General features: G+C 38.0%; 3 protein-coding genes across 4 annotated transcripts; 2 read left to right on the forward strand and 1 right to left on the reverse strand.

Annotated features, from left to right (window-relative positions):
• Positions 1-3014: 3014 nt before the first annotated feature.
• LOC113205175 (CD9 antigen) lies at positions 3015-9110 on the forward strand. Its single transcript, XM_026420688.2, has 5 exons — positions 3015-3182; positions 3783-3977; positions 4084-4257; positions 4349-4570; positions 4653-9110. The coding sequence occupies exons 1-5, from the start codon at positions 3117-3119 to the stop codon at positions 4806-4808; spliced, it is 813 nt and encodes a 270-aa protein (XP_026276473.1). The 5' UTR covers positions 3015-3116; the 3' UTR covers positions 4809-9110.
• On the reverse strand, positions 8279-11801 carry LOC113205174 (meiosis-specific nuclear structural protein 1-like). The gene is made up of 9 exons (XM_026420687.2): positions 11464-11801; positions 11212-11379; positions 10988-11094; positions 10776-10899; positions 10418-10647; positions 10085-10328; positions 9780-9983; positions 9497-9681; positions 8279-9407 (listed from the first exon to the last, which is right to left on the reverse strand). The coding sequence occupies exons 1-9, from the start codon at positions 11464-11466 to the stop codon at positions 9239-9241; spliced, it is 1434 nt and encodes a 477-aa protein (XP_026276472.1). The 5' UTR covers positions 11467-11801; the 3' UTR covers positions 8279-9238.
• A 23-nt stretch (positions 11802-11824) lies between these two features.
• LOC113205173 (uncharacterized) lies at positions 11825-19531 on the forward strand. Of its 2 annotated transcripts, XM_026420686.2 has the most exons (11): positions 11825-12104; positions 12366-12572; positions 12671-13030; positions 13109-13297; positions 13391-13504; positions 13672-13770; positions 13852-13887; positions 13998-14189; positions 14274-14399; positions 14492-14692; positions 14776-19531. In XM_026420686.2, the coding sequence occupies exons 1-11, from the start codon at positions 11970-11972 to the stop codon at positions 15013-15015; spliced, it is 1899 nt and encodes a 632-aa protein (XP_026276471.1). In that variant the 5' UTR covers positions 11825-11969; the 3' UTR covers positions 15016-19531. The 2 variants fall into 2 exon arrangements, with proteins under 2 accessions (XP_026276471.1, XP_026276470.1); XM_026420685.2 differs by having other exon boundaries at positions 13672-13887.
• Positions 19532-21233: the final 1702 nt, after the last annotated feature.

A 21233-nucleotide genomic window follows, 5' to 3' on the forward strand; every position in this document is an offset into this window, starting at 1 on the left:
CCGGCACCGGGGGGATCCGCATCGGGATCGGGAACCAAGGCGCATTTCTTCCCGAAACCTTGTAAATTTTGTTATTTTAGTAGATGATGCGTTAAGTAATACCAAAACTAGAAAAGTGTACTGAAATAAAATAAACTCAATAGTTTAATGTGCCAGCAGCGTATGTTCTCGCAGAAGAATATAGGGTGGTCGGACTGTCGGTGAACTGTCCTTTGTTTTTGTTTTATGATTTCAGGGTAATGGGGGGAGGAGGAAGGCGGTACCAGACAGTGGGCCACGATGTCATTGGTGTCATTCAAATGTGAGTATTGTTAGCATAACAATTGTGCTTAAAGGTCACTCCAGACATACTGCACGTTTATTTTCCTATACCCACTCACTCGTACTCACTGCCCCTGTCCCAAAATACAAAAGCCTTTTTCAGAATGAAGAAAATTTCCTGAACCACCAATTCAAAGTTATTGCGTCGAACAAACGTTGTGCCCCGTCGAGTTGTCCAGCCCAGCCTGGTTCAGCAGACGGCGAGCGGAGTCCACCGGTCGCTTGCCCCCCACCCCGCCCCATGGGTTTTGTCGAATGGGCTGCCTACTGTCCCGGCGGACAGGCCAGAGAAGTACCAGGGCAAGGAAGGAACCACGGCAGGCAAATGCAGGGAATGACCACTCTACACCGTCACAAGTGAAAAATGCTCGATTGTTGCAAATCGGTATCAAATTTTCCTGAGCATTTTCCGTATACATGACACTGCAGTATAAATAAGAGTACACCCATAAGAAACGTATAATGTTTGAAGTAATTTTTTCCTTGATTCAAGATCAACTTTACTTTTAAAACAAACTGATATTTTCTTTCAAATAAGAGAAAAATCTTATTTCAAAGACAGTATTGCCTTGTTTCAATGGCGAATTTCATCTTGTGTCAGCTTGCACTTGAATCATAAACCAGCGGTCCGTAACCGCCGTAACCCGATTTAAATTCACTCTAAAGCTTGAGGGCCTTTTTTTAAATAACAAATTGGTTGATGAAGACATGCATTTTTGTGCACGTTCACATCTTGACTAAACGCAATTTTACATGTTGCAAATGTAGAGTTTACGTCTGTCTCTTGGGCAAAAATTGATCCAACGAGAGGATGCCAATACCTCACACCAAATCTCACAAAATTTAGGATCTTGACAAAAATGCATCTTTTCCGGGCAATGGAAGTTATCCCGTCAGATGTAGTGTGTGGTTTTAATGCGTGTAAAGAAAGGTTATTTTAATTAACTCTCACTCGAAAGTGTTTTTGAAATGTAAATGCCAAGCTTAGTCAAGAGGGGGTGGGGGGGATCGAAAAGCGTCCAAACTGTGTCAACTAATAAGGGGGTTTCAGGCCGCGACACCCGACCTCCCACAATGCAGGCTGCAGCCTCATCTCCAGCCGGGCCCCGCCTGTCAGAGGACATCATGGAGGACGTCTTGAGAGCCGTGAGACCGAGCTTGCTACCACATGCTACGCCGCGCGAGGCAACGGCGGCCGAGGTGGCGGTCTGGTGGACGGGCTGGGTCGGCTGGCCACCCACTCGTTAGCCACATGATGAGGTCATCTTAAGTAACATTTTCCCCTCTCAAATCCATGTCTTTCTGGTTGAAATTTTCATACAGTCCCCAAGACTAGCTCTATCGGAGGCAGGGAGGGCCAAGTGCCCCCCCCCCCCCCCCCACTCGCCATCTCCTATACAGCCACAGGGCGCTCTGTTTTTTTAATGTAAAACTTTTGTATGCTAAGCCCCTGGCGGTTACATAGGCTACACTACTGGCTACACCATAAGCACCTCGCATCTTTCGCACCTCGTCCAACATCCTGGCTAAGGGGCCGTTCACAAATTACGTCACACTTTTTAGGTGGGGTGGGCACTATGGGGAAATGTGTTGTCACAGAGGGGGGGGGGGGGATGAGGCAAAATTGTGACTTACTGAGACAATGTGGGCCGTGGGGTCTATATATGGTCCAAAAAAGCGTGACGTAATTTGTGAACGGCTCTGCAAGCCAAACTGGCGCCTGGCTAGGCTACCCTCATGCTACCCTGGCTACGCCACTGGCAGCTACATTGGCTACACCATGGCTACCTATCGCACCTCATCTAACAGCCTGAAGATATCCAGTTAGCGTTCTTTTGGATGGGGTGTTCGGGCGTTGGGCGTTTGTGTGAAGCGTTGAGCGTTTTTGGAAAGCGTTCAGGCGTTTTTGATGTATGTTACGACGCTGCCGGCTGGCTGCTACGCCACTGATAGACACCTACGAGGTGGGGGCCGCGGCGCGTGCTCGAGCTCCGAGTTTGGCCATTTCCCATTCCTATCGGCCCGGCCCTGGTCTGTTGGGACAGCCGCAGCCACACCTCCGGACAGCCTCATCCGACTTATAAGGCGGCATCTGCCTTGCGCTACGCTACACTCTTAAGACACGCTTCGGCGTCATGCACCTTCGATCGCATGGCATGTCGATCAAAGCAATTACATTGATTGATCAGCAGCCTTTTAGAAGGCGACTGGCGACTTCACATGCGAGGCCTAGTCACGTGGGCTGGCCGACCCCGGCACCCCCTGCACTCCCTGGCACTCACCCATTATGCACCCATTCCCCTCTCTCTCCCTCCTTCCTCAGATTCACATCGGTATCAAAATTATACATTACTTTATGAAATGCTCCAGTTAATCAGCATCCAGGATAAACGCAAGATGGGGCCCCGTGACCTTGGGATGGGGGAGGGGGAGGCACCGCACCACTCTCCACTCACCGGTCGGCATCGGAGCCCAGGCTTCGGGCCAAGTAGTGATCAGGTGACTGCTCAGCTAGACTTTTCTTTTCTTTGGAAAACGGCATTCATTAAGATTGTGCAAAAGCTTATCTCTTCGTCTTCCTCCTTAAGACAAATCAATTCAATTTTTATTTTTCTGCATTCGAGCGTGTGATGTATCAAAACACCAGAAATAAAAGTGAATTGAATGTGTTCGACCAGGGGGTCAATAGCCATTTGCCCTCGTAAACTGGAACGCACCCGTAAGCTCAGTGAGCCAGACAGGGCGTTGCGGGACAGATTTGTTAAGCAAAATATTCTAACCACTTTCTTAGAAAAATGGCGTTATCGGGGTGCTATGCCCTGTTGAAGTACCTGGTGGTCATCATCAATTTCATATTCTTCGTAAGTGTTCATGATGCTCTCGTAATCATGATGGGAGGCCCCTCAGTCATTTGATGTATGGTGCAGTTTTTGCGTGGGCGGCCAGGCAGACGAGCCTGCATCAAATTTCAAGTGTTTGTCACATAATGTGTCTGACAAGTACTTTTTCTGTGACGGGGATTTATTTTTTGTTAGGCAGCAAACCTTTTAATCAGTACTAGTGATGTGTTATGTTGATTCGAAGTGGAAGTCAACTTATATCATGAGAACCATGGGTCTGCCACTTCAAAGTATAACTAGTTACATTGTCCAAAGTTACACAGAGCTCTGATAAAATGAGGCAATGCAACTTTAGCTCCGTGATATTTTTCTATTATTTTGAATTCTTTGAATGCTTTGAAAAGTATTTTAACTTTCAATTTCATAGTTGAGTTGGCTGAAATGTTTTGTTATGAATCTCTTTTTCCACATGTATTACTTTACATTTGTGAATGAGAAGATTTTCATTCTTTGTCTCTTATTGTCAGAGTGAAATCTTATTTTAACTCCCCCCACATTTCAACTGAAAACTTATTCCTTCCCAATCCCATAAATTGTTGTATAATATGTTATTACTTCCAGCTGGCTGGTATTGGTGTGGTGACTGCTGGAATATACTTGCTGACGGATTCGACAATGTATGTGCAAGTGGTGCAGGATGATGCTAATTTCCACACTGGTATCTACATCTTGATAGCAGCTGGTATACTTATGTTCATCATTGGATTCCTTGGATGTTGTGGCGCATTGCGGGAGTCTCCATGCATGCTTGTTACAGTAAGTTTACCTCTAAACAATTTATAACACATACCCTAAAATTGCCCCTATGAATGGAATATTTATCTTAAATGCAAACATTAATCTTGTCTGAATTGTATTTCAGTTCTTTTCATTTTTGCTGGTGATTTTGGTCGTTGAAGTTGCTGCTGGTTGTTGGGTATATTTCAACAGAGCTGAGTTGGAGAAAATGCTCCAGGAACATGTAAAACGCACAGTTGAAAAGGATTACAGTACTAACGAGTATCTCACCAAGACTTTTGACACTATTCAGAGTAATGTAAGACAGTTTCCCTGATGTTGATGACTCATTCAAATCTGTTTAACACTAAATCTTTAGTAACTTCAAAATCCTAACTAATCATTTTCAGCTTGGCTGTTGCGGCGCGAATGGCCCACGAGATTGGAGTTCATCACGGTTTAATCAGGTTAACAAGAAAAGTGACAAAGGGATGGACTTGGCCATTTCTTCGTCTCTACAGACCTATAAACTGCCTCTCTCGTGCTGTTCCACTCCCAAAAGTCCTCAAATATGTGATGATGGATCCCGAATCGGCCTGTCAGCAAATATTCCTGTTGTCATGTACCAAGATGTGAGTAGTATATTCCTGGTATCTTTGAACCATGTTGTTATATCTCCTGAGTTGTGTGTAACATTCATTTCTTCTATTTCAGGGTTGTATTGAGAAGCTGAAAGATGTCCTAAAGGATCATATGGTAATTGGTTGGGCTCTTCTGATAACCATTGCTGTCCTGGAACTCTTTGGGCTTATCTTCTCACTTGTTCTTTGCTGTGCTGTGCGCTCTTCAACAGATCACTACAAGTCATAAACATTTTTGCCTGTATCCATATGGTTTATTTTGAGAATTATTTTATTTACTGTTTTTTCCTCTTTGATCTGATGTTTCTCTGTGCTTTTCAGAGAGTATTTGTGTCAAATCTTTTATAATTGATTGTGAAACCATTAACTTGGCATTTCAATTATTGTCCAGATAATTTTTGCTGTGGAATGGTCCATCCAAATTGGTATGAGAGGATGTGTGTGGAATAGTAGTTTTTATGAGAGGTTTGTTTCTCAAGTAAGGTATATGGAATGGTGGTTACCAATGTTGAGTTGGGTGATTCTTGCCCAATGCTATGGTTTTGAAGCATTTTATTATTGTAAACCTTTGTAAAGTAAGTCTTATTTGAGATACTTTGTTGTTGTTTTTTGTGTGTTTTTCTGCTAATTTACTACATACTTTACTGCAGTCTGTAGTGAAAATAACAATTTAGGTAAAGTGAGTTGAAGTAACCAGTGGTATTATTAATCAAGGAGCTTTTTGAAGAGTAGTGTTACCTCACTTGTTTATGTGAATGAACTATTAATGCCTGTAATTTATGTAGTTATTAAGAGCTACATAAAAATCCTAACAGTCAAGCAAAGACATTCTTCATGCATTGAGGGAGCTGATTGTGATGGGAATTTAAGGTTTGCATTAAAGTGCATGGTATTTTTGCCAATTCTGACTAAAATGTGCCATTATAGTTCATATTTATGGAGAAAACTGATTTCTGTTCACTTATTAATAAGATCTCAAAACTTGAATAATAGGTCCGCTTCTAAAATGTATGATGTATTAAGAGATCTGTGCAGACCTAAGACATTCTTCGCTGGCATAAGAAATTCATGTTGTAGACATTATTTCATCCCTAAGACTAGACTTCTCAACAAAAATTTTGAGGTATTGATAGGATTGTTGTTATTCTTTCTCCTTCAGTTACGTACAAATTACCATTTTTAATGGCACTAGTCTTCACCTGTACTTTATGTTAATTGTACCTTTTCTGCAATATAGGAAATAGCTCTGTGAATGTTATGAGTTCGAGGCTGCTGAAATTAATACATTGTTGTGGCAAATCAGGCTCTTGCAATTTTACTTTGAAGAGTCAAATTTTTGCCCTTCAATGTTTGTGCACAATTTCTGGTGTTTCCAAAGAAAGCCATTTTCTTGTACAGTATTTGACATGTTTCTATCTTGTAACCTGTACTCCTCTGTATAGCAGAATTTGTTATCTCTTACAGAGTTTAAGTCATAGAGTTTATTATATAACTGTTTAGATGTCATAACAATAACTATTTATATTTTTTGTCTTCACTCATTATTATATTGACTCTCTTCATTTGGAGACAAGTTCGGTCTCCTAAAATTTTCTCAAATTCTGTTGAAAATACTCTCGAAGCAGTTTTTGCATCGTTCTTCTCATCAAAAACAGCTGGATGCTCATACAGTTTTCATTTGACCACTGCAAGACCTGTAGAGATTTTTACACTCCTACAGCATCAATAATCAGTTTTCTGATTGTGTCAGTGTTATGGATCTGAAGACCCATATTCTTACTTCTAGTGTAATTGTCTTGCCCTGGCCAAATGATCAGTGTCTTTTAAATCTTGTACAATTGTATTTGCCATAGATATAGGAAATAATTATAATAAATGTTTGTAAAGTTGTAACGATAGTTGAGACTAGTCTTAAGCACTTAATCCAAAGCGCTGTACATTGGAATATTATTTATTTTTACTTCATTCTGGGTTTTATCCAAGAGAAAATATATTTATATTGTAAATTGGATGTGTATCCAAGTTACACATATTCAGTCTTTACAATTGTGGCTTGTGATGTATTGAAGTGTTTCATTGGGGGTGATGTAACTCGTAACTCACAACAGTGAACTCCAATAAGAAACTTAACTATACTTGGGATTTGAGATTGCTGTTGGTTTCTGCATGATGCCTGGAAGTAGGTCATTGATTTGAAGAAAGGTAAATTGTGTTCCAATTATTGTAGGCAAATGTTGTCCCCTACCCACCTAATTTCCTCTTCACCTTTTCTGTGTGCCATGTATTTAACTTATATTGTATGTATGTATGTGCCTCTAGTGTTTGCACAACATGTTGTAGATTGTGACATGCATAAGCATATATTTTCATAGAGTTTTGCATAGAGGATTCTTTATTTCTTATTTTAGTCTGTCACTTTTCAAGCACCATACCAAGAATTCTTTGTGGATTACTTTTAACCCTGTTGTGCATCCCTTGCTTGTCCCACATATTTACTACAATGTTAGAAGTTTTAACGGTTTGTCATCATAACAGCTATTGCACCTGTTAAAGGTTTGCACAATGTTGGCATCAGATGTCAGATGTTAAGAACTCATATGTGTATTGCTCATTTATTATTCAAAATTGTGAGTGTTCAAATCTAACCAAGAGAAAGTACCCAGTGAGAACACAAAGTCAAAATTGTGTCTTTTAATCTGACTTCTAAATCCCTACCGGAAAGAACTATATTTTGACTTAAAAGGTCAAAATGACACCTCTTGCCGTCATTTTGACTTGGGTTGTTCTTGAGTAGCGAAGTGTAGACAATGTGAGAATAGAAACTTCTAATTTCACCGTAACACCTATCCAATTTTGAACTAAAGTTGTACGCGCAATTCTCATATGCATTTGCTCTAATCAGATCTACTCAGTTAGTGGAGTTGTTTATTTTTTATTTCCAGTGAGTACCTATCTTAAATGAGTTTTGTATGTGTACAATCTGAAAGTCAATCATGGTAGGGTCCATTCCATATTTTCTGGCAGAGCGGCAAGCAAAAGCTTTTGAGACAATATCATCCATGAATGTCCATTTCATCAGAATGTAACTTGATAGTAGGGAGTGTTCAAATGCATTATAAAGGTTGTCCTGCCGACGTAAAGTGTCCACCCAACCTGCCTTGGGCCTTCTCCAAGACAATGCTCACCACCTAGGCACGGAGATAGGGCCACTCTTAACTTTCGGGTACCGTCCCCTCGACCGAGGTGTTTAAAATGAGCCTATCTAAGTCGACCAGAAAGCAAAGACTAGCTGCTCTGCCAGAAAATTGGGGATGCTATTTCCTCAACACTTTCAGTGCCAAGGGACTCGACCGCACATTACTATTTCTGGGTGTCACTTGGACTTCCCTGGCATGGAAAGCTTTGAACTACATGCAAGCTTGAGTGTTGTTAACTTTGAATATTTTTCAGTATTTAGCATACTTTGGCACAAAAAAATACATGATTGTTGCATAGAACATACCTTCATTTGAATTTGATAGAGAGGAAGATGTCTGAAAAATGTCCACCATTGGCAATTTTTTTTATCAGCACAAAGTTGGGTATGGATTTCTTTCCAAGGAAAGTAAGCAATTTTTATTTTTTAATTTTTTTGATGCATTAATCCAATGCGCCACTATTTAACCTATTATTTGTAATCATTTTTGTACGTTTTCTCAATTATTTTTTTTTAATTTATATATATATATTCCTCTGTGCAGTTTATTTCTTTAAATAGGGAGAATAGAAAGATATGAGCTGCTGCCTCATAAAAGCTGTGTGTTAATTGTATCAGGCCAAGAATATGCATTTATGGGGACATAATACGTATCTGAGCCAGAAACCTTGGGAATCTGTGTCACTACTCTTCCCATATGGACTGTCAGAAAACTGTCTAAGAGGTAGGTAGTTTGAATGAATCTGGCAGAAAACCTAAATCCAGTCAAAACTACAATTGTAAACGGCCTAATTTTTGGTGAGGCAAAAATAAATCAAACTTCTCAAGTATTTTCTGTCTTATGTCTGGTGTTGGAATGTGAGAATGCTCATTGGTACAGACTGTTTGTGTTACAGTAATAGACTGAGAAGGTTGTTAAACTTAAGTCATGTCTCTTAATATTGCCATGATATTGCTCTTCCAATAAACTTGCTGCCAAGAACGTGACAAATCTGTTGTATTCAAATGCCATTCAAACTATATGCATTTAGCTGTGAAGCAGAAAATGTTAGTACACTTATTATTACTACTGTATTTGTTTGTAAGGTTTGAACTTAAAAAATTTATCCCTGTTATGGAAATAGCCTTGTTCTACAAGATAGTGATGCAATTCCTGGTTCCTTATTTAATTCTTGATCATTAAAACATGGTTTTCTGTTTTTATTATATATTAAAGACAAATGTTTGCACTTTAGAATTGTGGATAAATTGAATCTCATAATTTCTAGTTTTGTCTTGATTCCTATATGTACTTAACATAGCTTGCTGAAATAAAGTCTGTTTAACACAAAACAATTTGAATACAAACATTTTTTTTTTTTTACATCTTTTTTGAATTCTAGATACAGTATACTGTACTATAATTGAAGTTTTACCATACACTTGCTTTTCCCCTAAAGTGAACAAGTGTGGAGTATACTAAATCAAAGGCAGGGATCTTGCTCAACCCCATGGTTTTCAAATGAAGTTTTAAAGTTGGATCCTAATTTCTGAATATCACTCTCTTTCAGAAGACCACGCGGCATAAACCCAAGAAGATTTTCAGCATGTTGCTGAAGAATATTTATGCGCTCTTCTTCTATTATTTGTTCTCTGAAAACAACAAAGTTAATAATTAATTTAGATACATGATTTTAAAAACACATTAGTGAAATAATGATCATTTAGCCATCTAATTTTACCTTGCTTTTTCCTCTTCCAACTGAGCTTCATGATCTCGCATGATTTGTTCAAGTTCAAGGTTCCTCCTCACTCTACGCTCCTTGAGGAGCCTCTCAACAGCTTGCCTATGTTCCTGAATCTTGATACGCCGCCTCTCTGCAGTTAGTTGGTCAAGACGATCTTGAGTGGCCTTCTGCTCCATCATCTACATCATAAGTAACCATAGCAAGGACAAAACATATTGCAAGGTAATTAACTAAAAGACAGATATATTTAAGTGAAGTGAAATTTTTCTGCATGTACCTCTTGACGCATTTGCTGTTCTCTTTGACCTTCTCTTTGCAGCTGTAAAACTCTTTCTTTTTGCTGGTGGGCCATTGCAAGGCGCAAATCAATACGCTTTTGAACTGCAACCACAAGTTCTTGACGAATTCGAGCCTCTTGGGCTTCCCGAAGTTCTTCTTCTGCCAGCTCTTGAAATACTTGACGTTTTTCCATATCCTGCATCTAAAAGAAACACACAAGAGGCCAAGTTTCAATTCAAACTTTCCTAAAAGTGTGCAAGGAGTAATGTTAAGCTATTTCTGCACTCATCTCAGTTTGCTTACTTGTTCATCATAAAGTTTTCTTGCAAGAAAATCATTAATTTGAGCTTTTGCTTCCCACTTTCTTTGAACTTCTTGTTGTAGTTTTAGCTCTCTTTGAGTCTGCATTTCTACAAATGCTTGAATGCGCTTGTTTTCTTCCTCTTGCTGGAGCTTTTGCTTCTCTTTCCATTCCTCTCGAGCAACAATGAAGTTTTCAATATCTTTTTGACAAGCTTTCTGACGTTGCATTCTAGCAATAGAGTTCCTATAGAAAAACGCAATGTAAAATAGCAAACAAATAGTGCGCAGTTATCTTCCACTCAAGGGAAATGGAATCCAGAAGTTCATGTTTACCTGCGATCTTCTTCAATGAGCTCTTGTACAGCTGCATCCAACATAAGTTTCTCCTGGACAAAAGTACGGTATGCATCAATTTTGCGCTGTTGTTTTTGCACAATTTGTTCTTGTTGTGCTAATCGCAAGGCATACTTTTGTCGGAGATTTTCCTCTTTGGTTTTCCTATCTTCATCTTCCTGCTCCTTCCATGCCACCATTTGGGCCTCCAGATGTGCCTTTTCTCTAATCTGAAAAGTCACATTTCATTTGACAAAAGTTGGCAACAAAGCTATATATACACATATAGGTTTTAAACATTTGATACTCCTTTGAAATACAGTTTGACAAAGAAGTAAATTTTTAAGATAGGTGGTACCTCTTCTCTGATTTGTTTAAGCTGCTTTTCTTTCATTTGGGCATGAACTCCTTTTCCTACGTAACATGCTCTCAGTTGAGTTTCTAGATCACGAATTTCTTGGGTACCAAGCCGTAATTGGTTTCTGTAAAATGCAAATGATTTTATCACTAAATATGGATCATGACAAATTTGATACCTCCAACATAATAACATGATACCATCTCAGTCACCTCAACTTTTCTCTCCGAAGAAATTCATCAGCCCTTAATTTCTCAGTGTCTTTATTATGTTGTTCTACTGATTTTTTTTCAGACCACTTATCTTTTAGCTCTTTATCCTAAAAATTATAGAAACGTTTCTCTTTAGTAATAAAACTTAAGACAGACCTAGAACTTATTCCAAATCTAAATGAGACAGTATATGTTAAAGTACGACTGAAGACAATGAAATTTACTTGAAATGTGTTCCTTTCAAGTGTTTCTTGATGTTTTTCTAACTGTAAACGCCTTGAGAGACGAGTGTCATCTCCTTTCTGAAGAATATCGGCCAATAATTTTTCACGGAGAGCAGTATATTGTGAACGTTTATGTTCCTGAAGTTGATCCTCCTCTTCGTTGACAATCTAATAAAATATAATGCAGGATTAAAATTAAAATAAACATGAATAAACAAATGTTCGAATGAAAATGAAAGTGCAGTATCCTACCATTGTAATAATTTGTTTGTTTAAGTGTTGCGTGAAAAATGTTTCACACGAGTACTTGAAAAATATTAGAATATCTGGTAAAAATACTAGGTTAAAAATAATAGAAAAGATAGTAAAAGTGATGAGTGATGAATGCAAAACGAAAAGATAGCAAAAGATAGTTGACTGTGAAAAGTGACTGTGAACCAAAGTCAAAACTGTATTCTGAATCCTTCATTTGCAAGGATCTACGTCCATGTCCTCATATTTCAGAAAATCAAAATTGTTTAAACTAATCTGCTGAGATAATTTGGCATATGTGGATGCTGGTGGTTACGTATGATCCAGGGTGGTGCAGACGACATTTGAAAGATTGCGGTTGGTTAGAGGTCCGTTGCCATGCCAACGCACAGGACCACAAGAAGAAATGAGTAAGAAGAAAACCTATGGTGTGAGGTTTTCTTCTGCGTTCAAGATTTGAGCAAACTCCCTTGAAAATGTGAGATTTATCTCGTGAAGATTCGAAAATGCTTGCTTGTAATGAGAGCCGAGATAATATGTCTTTCCGTAGGTCAAGTGGAGACAAAGTAGTCTTCAAAAACGTTCAAAAGCGTTACAAGTTTCCTGATATAGTTACCGTCGAGTACATTCTGTCTCCAAAGGTGAAAAATTTTCTATAATAATTATTTTTTTTATTTTCTAACTAAAATTGGATGTAGTTCTGTTTGTACAATCACACTCAACTTATTTACTTTTGGTCTACTGTATCTTATGAGGTTAGGTATGACATCTTAATCATATTTTTGCTTGCTGAGATGTATGGGTTTTTTTCTTTTAGCACCTGTTTCTTCATTATAAGAAAAAAAAACTGTTTCATCTCACGTATGAGTGTCACTTATGCATTACTGTTCAATTCATTACAGATCAAAACATCCACTCATGACTATGTTGGAATTTATCCTCGTAATTGGAAAGATTTAAGGGAGTTTGTTGGGTTTGAACATCCGATTCCTGCCCCTTTTGAAGAGCCCAATTTATATCGATGCCTTCAGTTTTCTTGTCAGCCATCTCATGTGAAAGCAGTTCTTCATCAGGATTACCAGTTTGTTTATGTTGACCAGTCACAAGAGGTAAGATTCATCCATTTCTATGAGTTTAGACAACACTGAAATCAAAAGAAAATGCTCATATTTTTCAAAATGTCTGTATCACCTACTGTTGATTGTAGATCCTTGGCAAGAGTGAATTTTTTCAATTTGTTGAAGAGATTGATAATTCTTACACCAGTGCGCAAGAGAATCATGACTGGTACAATACTGATTCTTGCTGGCAAGAAGATAACATTACCACTCAAACGCTAGAAAATGCTGATATTAAACTCACACCATACGAAATTGCATACAATAAGTGTTTTTTCCGCAGCCAAAACAATGGCACAAACTACAGCAAATTTCTAGGAACTGCAGAATTAGCTTGCGGAAGTTCAGATGAAACATGTAGTGCATATTTTGCAACACCGGAAACATCTCAAAGTTATTTGATGTCAGCACAACAAAAAGGAGTTCTAAAAGAAAATTTCAAGTTGAATGTTAGTAAACCTTTTTTGCTTTTAATGGACTGAAAAGTTTAATCAGCTGTCAAAATCATACCTCCCTTTATACTCCAGGAACAGAAGAGGGGGCGTGCGCTCATTAAAACAAGAGATGATGCTTATGTAGATTGCAGAGGGAATGGACCTGGGCCTGAAGTAGTGTCAAGAAATTTTGTTCCATACATGAAAGATCAAGGTATAAACACAGGTCCAGATCTTACCTACTCTCAAAATTGGCTGCAATCAAAGAAATCTACAGACAAAGTGAGGGCAAGGCCTATATTTCAGCTCCACCTTACTCAGTATATCTGTCACTGTTCGTTTTTTTTAACTTATTTCTTTCTTGATCATCTTTAGCCAATCTCCTCTAGTAATAGAAGTGATATCAACCGTGGTGCAGTTCCTAAAAAGTGTTCTAAGTGTCATGCTCCTTCTGACTATAAGTATCGCCAGGAGCTCAGTCATCATGAGGTAAATTTACATCATCAACTTTATTCCGTGAAATGACGTAATCTTTGATTTTTATTTTTTTTTACACATTTTAACTGTAATGTAATGTTTTACATAGTTAAAAACTCTTTGTATGTCAACTACAGTTTGCTTTTTTCCCCCCTTCTTTGGTACCTAATCATTTACAGTGCGTGATGGCTTCTCTTCAAATTCGTGATCTTAAAAGTGAACTAGAAAAGGTAAAGAACGATTTGCAGCTCAGTCAAGCTGCCCACGCCAAACTTAAGGTACTGGCTGGCATAGCAAACTCCAATTGCAGTGATGCTGTCACTTTTCTAAACAACCTTATGATGTCTCTCATTACTCAGGACAAGACAAGGGTTGTAAATTATGATGGATCTGTCGTAAGTACAGTAACTGAAAATGTTGAAATCAATATGCGTTCTAAAAGAGAATGGAAAAATCCATAAGTTCTAGTCTGATATATTATAATTTTTCTCAACATTTTTTACAGATGTATGTCACTCGAGAAATTGTCTCTCCTGGCTGGCTAATTAATCGAAGTCAACAAAGAACTTTGATATGCAGGCGACCCAATGTCAGGGTCATCAATGGCCGTGATAAACTGCTGAAAGCAATCATTGGTCGCCAAGAGGAGAAAATAAGAGATCTGCATGCAAAGCTTTGTGGGGCTCGTCAGGTCATTGTAAGTTGCTTTGATGTTTAGCTGTTTACCATGAGGTATCAAATCAATGAGCAATAACTCTGTAATTAATTCAATTTATTTTAGGAACAAGCCAATCTCATGAACCCCAAGCTGCTGCTTGATCTTTCTGGTGATGAAAAGACTGCTGAAGGAGGTGCATCGCCCAAGGACACTGACTCTGCTGTATTTGACCTGGCTAACATTGAGAAGGTACTTATTTTTATCCCTTTCTGTAATTATGTAAAATAACATGTTTTAAACAAGCTACTTGATGATTAACGGACAGAATTCAATCTTTGCAGACTATTAGTACATTGGACAAATCTCATGAAGGGGAGCATATGGAAGGTGGCAAAATGCAATGCATTGCACTTGTTCACAATCCAGGAAACATGGAAGAAGATAAGCTCCCGACTCCAACATTGGAGGAAGTAAATGGACAGTGGAATGACAGCTTAGTTGTTGAACCAAAATATTACAGTTTGGATCCAATGCAGTCAATGGTAATAATACTCTTTCAGTTCCTGTTGTCCAGTTGGTCGTTCTATTTTTTAAAAGATCAAAGCTCACTGTGCTTTTCTTCCAGAACCGAGAAATTATATCTGATGAAGACCACATCTTTGTGGTAAACTCAGAAAATGAAGATGAGGATTCTTTGCTTGTAAGTGAGGCAAATAACAACAATTATGACACCAAGAATAGAAATTCTCTGTCTTTTCAAGGAGGAGAAGAGGAGCCATGGGAGCCAAAACATGAAATATTTTGTTCAATATCACCAGATACGCTGGATATCAAACCAGAATTTTCTGCCAAAGACTGCAACTGATATAGAAAAATAAGTTTTTGGAATCAGTCAGATCAAGTCACATTCCAGTGGAGACACATTTTGATGTTTTTGACTTACTAGTATTATTGGAAGGGAATTCCAAAGCAACAATGAAACATACATTTGTTTGTCAATACAGACAAAACTTTAAAAATATTTGTTTTAAATGTGGGTTAAGTTATTGCTTAAGACTAGCAAAACTGCTTTTGTTTTGCTTTTAACATTCCTGTAATTGTTAGTTTTGAAAGACTGTACCTTCGAATGTTCTCTTAAGAAAGTGTCTGGTCACATGAAAAGGCTGTTGGTATTCTGATTCATTACAATTTAAATAATTTTTGTTTGTTTGTAAAGTTATAGAGTGTTGTTTGTTTGTTCGTTTTCATTTATTCATAGTGACTGGAATATCATTGTTGATTTGTGTCTTGTATGACAATATTTGTCTTACTCCAGAAACTGGTCTTTTCTGATATAAAGTCCTGTTGATAACATAAGTTATAAGCTAAAGTCTTTGACTTTGGTTTTATGAAGCTGTTGAGTTGTTTATCTCTTTACGGACTCATTTTGAGTCATGTTACTTAATAAATGAGGGTTTTTGAAGTTAAAGTGATATTGTACTGGTAGGTTTTACCAAAATATTTCTTTTTATGACGTGCCTGTTAGTTACATTAGATTTTATTCTTAAACGCTCAGAAAAGTCGTAATTTAATACTTATTGCTTAAGGAAATGTATCCATTATTCTGGGGTATTTTTTGTAGTGCTCATTGTTTTGTGTGATTTGTAAGTGTGAAGGAAGTCTTTCTTTATATTTTGTACAGAAAGCAGGCTTCACTTTGGATGTCAACTAGTCCTACATTGTACCTTTGTGTTGGTACAAAATGTGGTAAATAGTATGATGAACGTCTGTACTATTTCTCTATCTCTCTAGACCTTTGTCTCTCCTAATTTTTGGTAGTATCTTGGGCAGCCAACAATGCCATACCATGAAGGCCTTTTCAGGAGATATTGTTTTGAATGTGAATTGGAAAACAATATCAGTAGTGGCTCAACATTTGTGCACCATAACTGTCAATTTTTTTCATTCTTAAGGCATGTTATACAAATATGCATCCATGTTTAGTATCATGTGTTTTCTCTACTGCACAATTGTATTTCTAATCTCTGTGATACTAAAGTTTGCCAAACAAACAAACAAAAAAAAAAAAAGAAAGAAAAAAATCAGATTCTTACTGCTCTACTTGAATATTGTCCAGCACACGATGTTGATTGTTCTAGAGCTGTCATATCAAGATTTTCATTTACTTCTATCTGCTACATTTGCATTTTTTTTTCTTTTCCTAATCTTTAAATTGCATTTCTAGCAAGATAGTTTATGCATAAGTACTTTAAATGTTTGCCTTTTACAATAGGAAATATTGTCTGTGAAATAGGTTGACTGACTAAAGAATTGGAAAGTTAAGTGTTATAGAAAAGAGTACAGTAGTTTGAAAAAAGGAAGACGAATGAACACTTTCACTGTATGCTCTTTTTAATGAGAGTAAATGAACCAAGAAATTGTTGTCTGAACTGGTTTTGTGATAAATGTTTAAGCGTTAATCACTAGGAAGAAGCTTGTGATGATTGTCTCTTTACCTCTAGTCTTGGTGTGTTCCTCTTCCTGTTACTTTGCTAATTAGTTAATGATCTCTCTTAAGCATCACTGTTTAACAGAACATTTATTTTTGAACCAACATTTCTTGATGAAGCATTGTCCAAGCTTCTATTTAATACTCTACATAAATTAATGACTGCTTTCATCTTTCAGAAATTTAATGCAGATTTTGTACAAAGTGTAATTGGTGACCATACATATTCAGTGTGTCATCTTAAAAAATTTCTTTAATGTGATTGGGCTTTAAAATTTTACATTTGGGTATTGTATGGACCAGTTTATGGTAGATAAGATGCCTTCAATATTTTGAATTCTGAAATTTATTTATTTTTATTATATTTTCTGTTTTTGAAGGAATTGCTAGGAGTGTGTCAGTCTTTATTATTAGCTCCTTCAAAAGCTTTAGTTGTATCAGATCCAAAAGTATATGTAAATTACCGTTTCGTTGACAACTGTATTACAGTACCTCATTCTTCATTAATTAGATAATATAAACCTTGACATGTTTCTTTTCTTTAATGTTTACTTTCTCAGACTTATATTATGATATGAAGGCTGGCCAAGCTGACATCCTCTAAGTTGAGGTCATTACATTTAATTTTGTATTACGTAGACTAAACATTTGAACAATGTTCTTTATAGATGTACAAATTATGGGTTCCTATGCTAGTCATGTGGAATGTGTATGAACGTTATGTCTCCTGCTCATAGGGGACCTGGAGGTAGCAGTATCTCTAAATCTCATCATCACATTATTTCTATGGGATCACTAGACATACAGGGATGCTAAACTAAAATAAACCTTTAACAAAAATCAAAAACAAACAAAAAAATATTTTAGAAAATTGTCTTTGCTCAAAGTTTCAAATTACAACTTATTATTGTTTTGGGAACAGTTTTTAACATGTTCTGTCTTTGTTACTAATCCTTATAAGGTTAAAGTCTGTGCCAAAAATTTTCCATGTATACAGTATTGTTGATATAGTCTGCAAAGTTCTCTCTCTGCTGATATTTATGAGACCATTAAGAGCTATGCCCCAAAGTTATTTAATTTGTATTTGGGTTATTTTCGTGTATTTTAGTTTTTAAACATTCCTGTCCAAGGAAGAAATTTCATTTTCTTTTTACCACAGACTATTATTCTTCTTTTACCTTGCAATGTTTTGTTTTTCTTTAAAAAAACTGTTGTAGAAGTGTTACTCCTTGGAATAAAAAAGTTAAATGACAATAATATCCTCTAAAATCAACTATTGTACAATAAGCGTTTTCCTCATTTTTCTTTTTAGGTTCAATGTTTTCTGCAGTTCCTTTTGACGCCTCACGTCCAACTTAATATTCCAAATATTTTCTCAGTAAGCATGTCAAAGCAATTTTGTCTGTACAATTGTTCGTGTAATTTTTTTTACAGTTACGTATGTTTTGTTGCTTATTAAGTAACTTTTTGACTGTCACTTTCAATACACATTGAATGTCCATTTCAATACCTTCCTGCCAGGAAGGCTTGGCCGAGCGACCGCTGCTGAAAACGGCTTGGCCAGTGGGAGGCTGCTAAGAAAGACTCAGTTTCATTTTGGCCGCGCGACGCACGTGCTTGTTTGAAGCGTCAAGAAATGTCAGAGTCTCAAGATACCATTTTGCAAATGACGCAGAAATGCTTCACCTATCGTTTGCCGTTTTCAGAAAATTTATATCTTAGACTTCCGATTTTTCCTGGCGCTTCAAACGTGCATCTACGTCGCGCGGCCAAAATTCCACTGAGTCTTTCTTAGCAGCCTCCTGCCGGACAAGCCCTTTTTAGCAGCAGTCGCTTTGGCCAAGCCTTTCTGGCAGGAAGGTATCGATTTGCCATTGTGTCAGTTGTTCGCAAGGGGTGAAGTATTCTATACTTAAAATCAGACTTAATGGTTGTGTTGTTAATTGTATACTTTTATTACATTTGTCTGGGTCTTTGGTTGGTATAGAGGCTAGATAGATTCCTAACAAAACTGTTCTTCCTGTTCAATTTATCTTTGTACAACATTTTTTCTCGGAAACCATAGTTATTTGGCATAGATTCTAGAAAAGTTCTTTTATAAGTTGTAATTTCAAAGTATTACTCTCCAAAACTTTGTAAACATCAAATTTATTACATCACACTTTGTTGTTGATTTTATTGTCTGTAGCAAACTGTACAAGCTTCGGAACTTCATCACAAAATGTACACAATCATTACTGAGTGAAACATAAATATTGCTTTATATTCCCTATGTGTTCTTCCTAAATCATTTTAAAAGTTTTGTGTGTGTAAGTAAATGAATTTTGAACTGATAGTTTATTTTGTGATGTGTTTGTGTTAAGTGATTATCTATCTCAATTATATTCCGTGTTGCCATTACTAATAGTTGTAAGATTTATGTAGCTTACACAAAATACTTTCCTGTGTTAGTGAGGGTTGCATAGTTTGTTTAGTCCTCCATATCAAGGTCACATTTGTGTATCCTATAATCAACAAGGCAAAAATATCCTTAGACATTCTTGAAATGTGTTTTCTTATTTGTAGTTTTATGTGCATCTTCTAGTATGTTAGTCTCCTATCAGTTGATGATTTGCAAGTTGAAGTTATTTCAACCTATTCTTAAAATAATCCATTCTTGATCACTAGCTTTTTAACACTAACACAGTGGTATTTCCTATTTACTTAACCGTCCTTGCAGTAGTTCTCTCTATACAGTTGTGAGGAAAGCATCCATTGGTGCAATGTAGCTTAATCTCTACTTCCAATGCTTTACTTTAAGTTTTCTGACTTATTGTTATCTTAAACCTCTAGTGAACATTAAATTGTGATAATGTTTGTGTGTTTAGACAAATAAATATATTAGTAAGCCAAACTTTGCATTTACTTTTAAGGAGGTTTATAAAGCCCTGTCGTTTTCGCTTGCATAAAGGCGACGTATTCTCTCACATCTGCCTGGTCGCGCTTGGTTAGGGTGGTCCATAAAAACGCTTTTGTTAAAATATTGAAATGCTTGTTGACTATATGGTGTAGTTTGGTGTGTAATGACCTCCAATTTTTTTTCCGAATTTTTGAACACGATTTGATCCTGCCGAAATGGCCTCAAAGTTAACATGGGATCCTTATGGGGAATTCTACTAAAAGCAATAAAATTAAACTGGAGCTCAAAATATTTGACAGACGTTAGTATACTAGGCAAAATCGTGATCTACTCTAAAAACCGATTTAGAAAATGTGCCACATGCAGTCGCAACACGTCGCGTTTCGATAGAACACTCACTCAAACTTCGCTTAAAACGCCAATATATGCCCATATTATTATGGAAACGCGACGTGTTGCGACTGCATGTGGCACATTTTCTGAATCGGATTTTAGAGTAGATCACGATTTTGCGTGGTACACTAACGCCTGTAAAATATTTTGAGCCCCAGGACAAATTTATTGCTTTTAAAAGAATTACCCATAAGGATCCCATGTTAACTTCGAAGCCATTTCGGCAGGGTCAAATTGTGTTCAAAAATTCGGAAAAAAAATTGGAGGTCATTACACACCAAACTACACCATATAGTCAACAAGCATTTCAATATTTTAACAAAAGCGTTTTTATGGACCACCCTAGCGCTTGGTCCTTCCCCCTCCCCACTACTATTCATGGTCCAGTGCAGACAGACAGCCCCCCCTTCTCCCTTCAATTCTTCCCCCGTTCTTCCGCATACGAGCCGAGCGGCACATTCAATTTGGAATGAGACAGACTCCACCGATGCTAACGCCCGAACTCACGCCACCACCATAGGCCGGGAAGAAGTCATCTTACCGCGGCCCATAGAAAACGGCATTATTTTGAGCGGTCAGAGGTCATGTGAAAAAGACCCCATCCCCTCGCCCTCCCTCAATGAAGGAAGATGGGGGAATTTCCTGTCTATTTTTCCGCTCATATACGACCCTCAACCCAATTTGAGGGTGAGAAGAAAGACGGGTACCTTCCTTTGGAGGTCTGAATCGGCAGCAGGCCTGCTTACCCGGGTAGACCAGGGCATTCCCCACAGCTGGACATCTAAAGTCTCTGAGAACACTTACACGTTTTTGGTGGCGACATCATATTGACACTCAAACCAGAAATTTGACTTGAAACATGTTGCCCAAATTTTGACTTTGTTCCTTTAAACGTCATAGTGACGCGGTACGCAGTGACTTGTTCGGCCGTCTCCGGTGATCGTATTTACTGCTCAGGACAGCGGCGCCGTGCTCGGTGCGCGGGGCGAGGCGGATCGACACGCGCGCAGCTCAGCGCAGCTCAGCGCAGCTCAGCGCAGCTCCATACCATCGATTTCCTGAAAATGAAACAGAAGTCGTGGCCTGCTGTCCTGTCCTCCGCGGATCGAGTGTGGAGCTGAGCGTCGCAGGGTAATTGAAGGTGTTGTGTTATCATGGCCCGTCTCCCGACGCCTCACGCCACGCCGCCCAGCTGGGTTCCAGCGGCAGGCGCCGTGAGGTACAGGCGCCGCGTGACGTCACCGTACCGAGACTCATGGGCTGGGCGGTACCCACTGCTCTGCGTGTGGACCCCCCCCCCCCC

Source organism: Frankliniella occidentalis, unplaced genomic scaffold, assembly GCF_000697945.3.
Source record: "Frankliniella occidentalis isolate FOCC.00 unplaced genomic scaffold, Focc_3.1 Scaffold50, whole genome shotgun sequence".
In the NCBI taxonomy this organism is placed as follows: domain Eukaryota; kingdom Metazoa; phylum Arthropoda; class Insecta; order Thysanoptera; family Thripidae; genus Frankliniella; species Frankliniella occidentalis.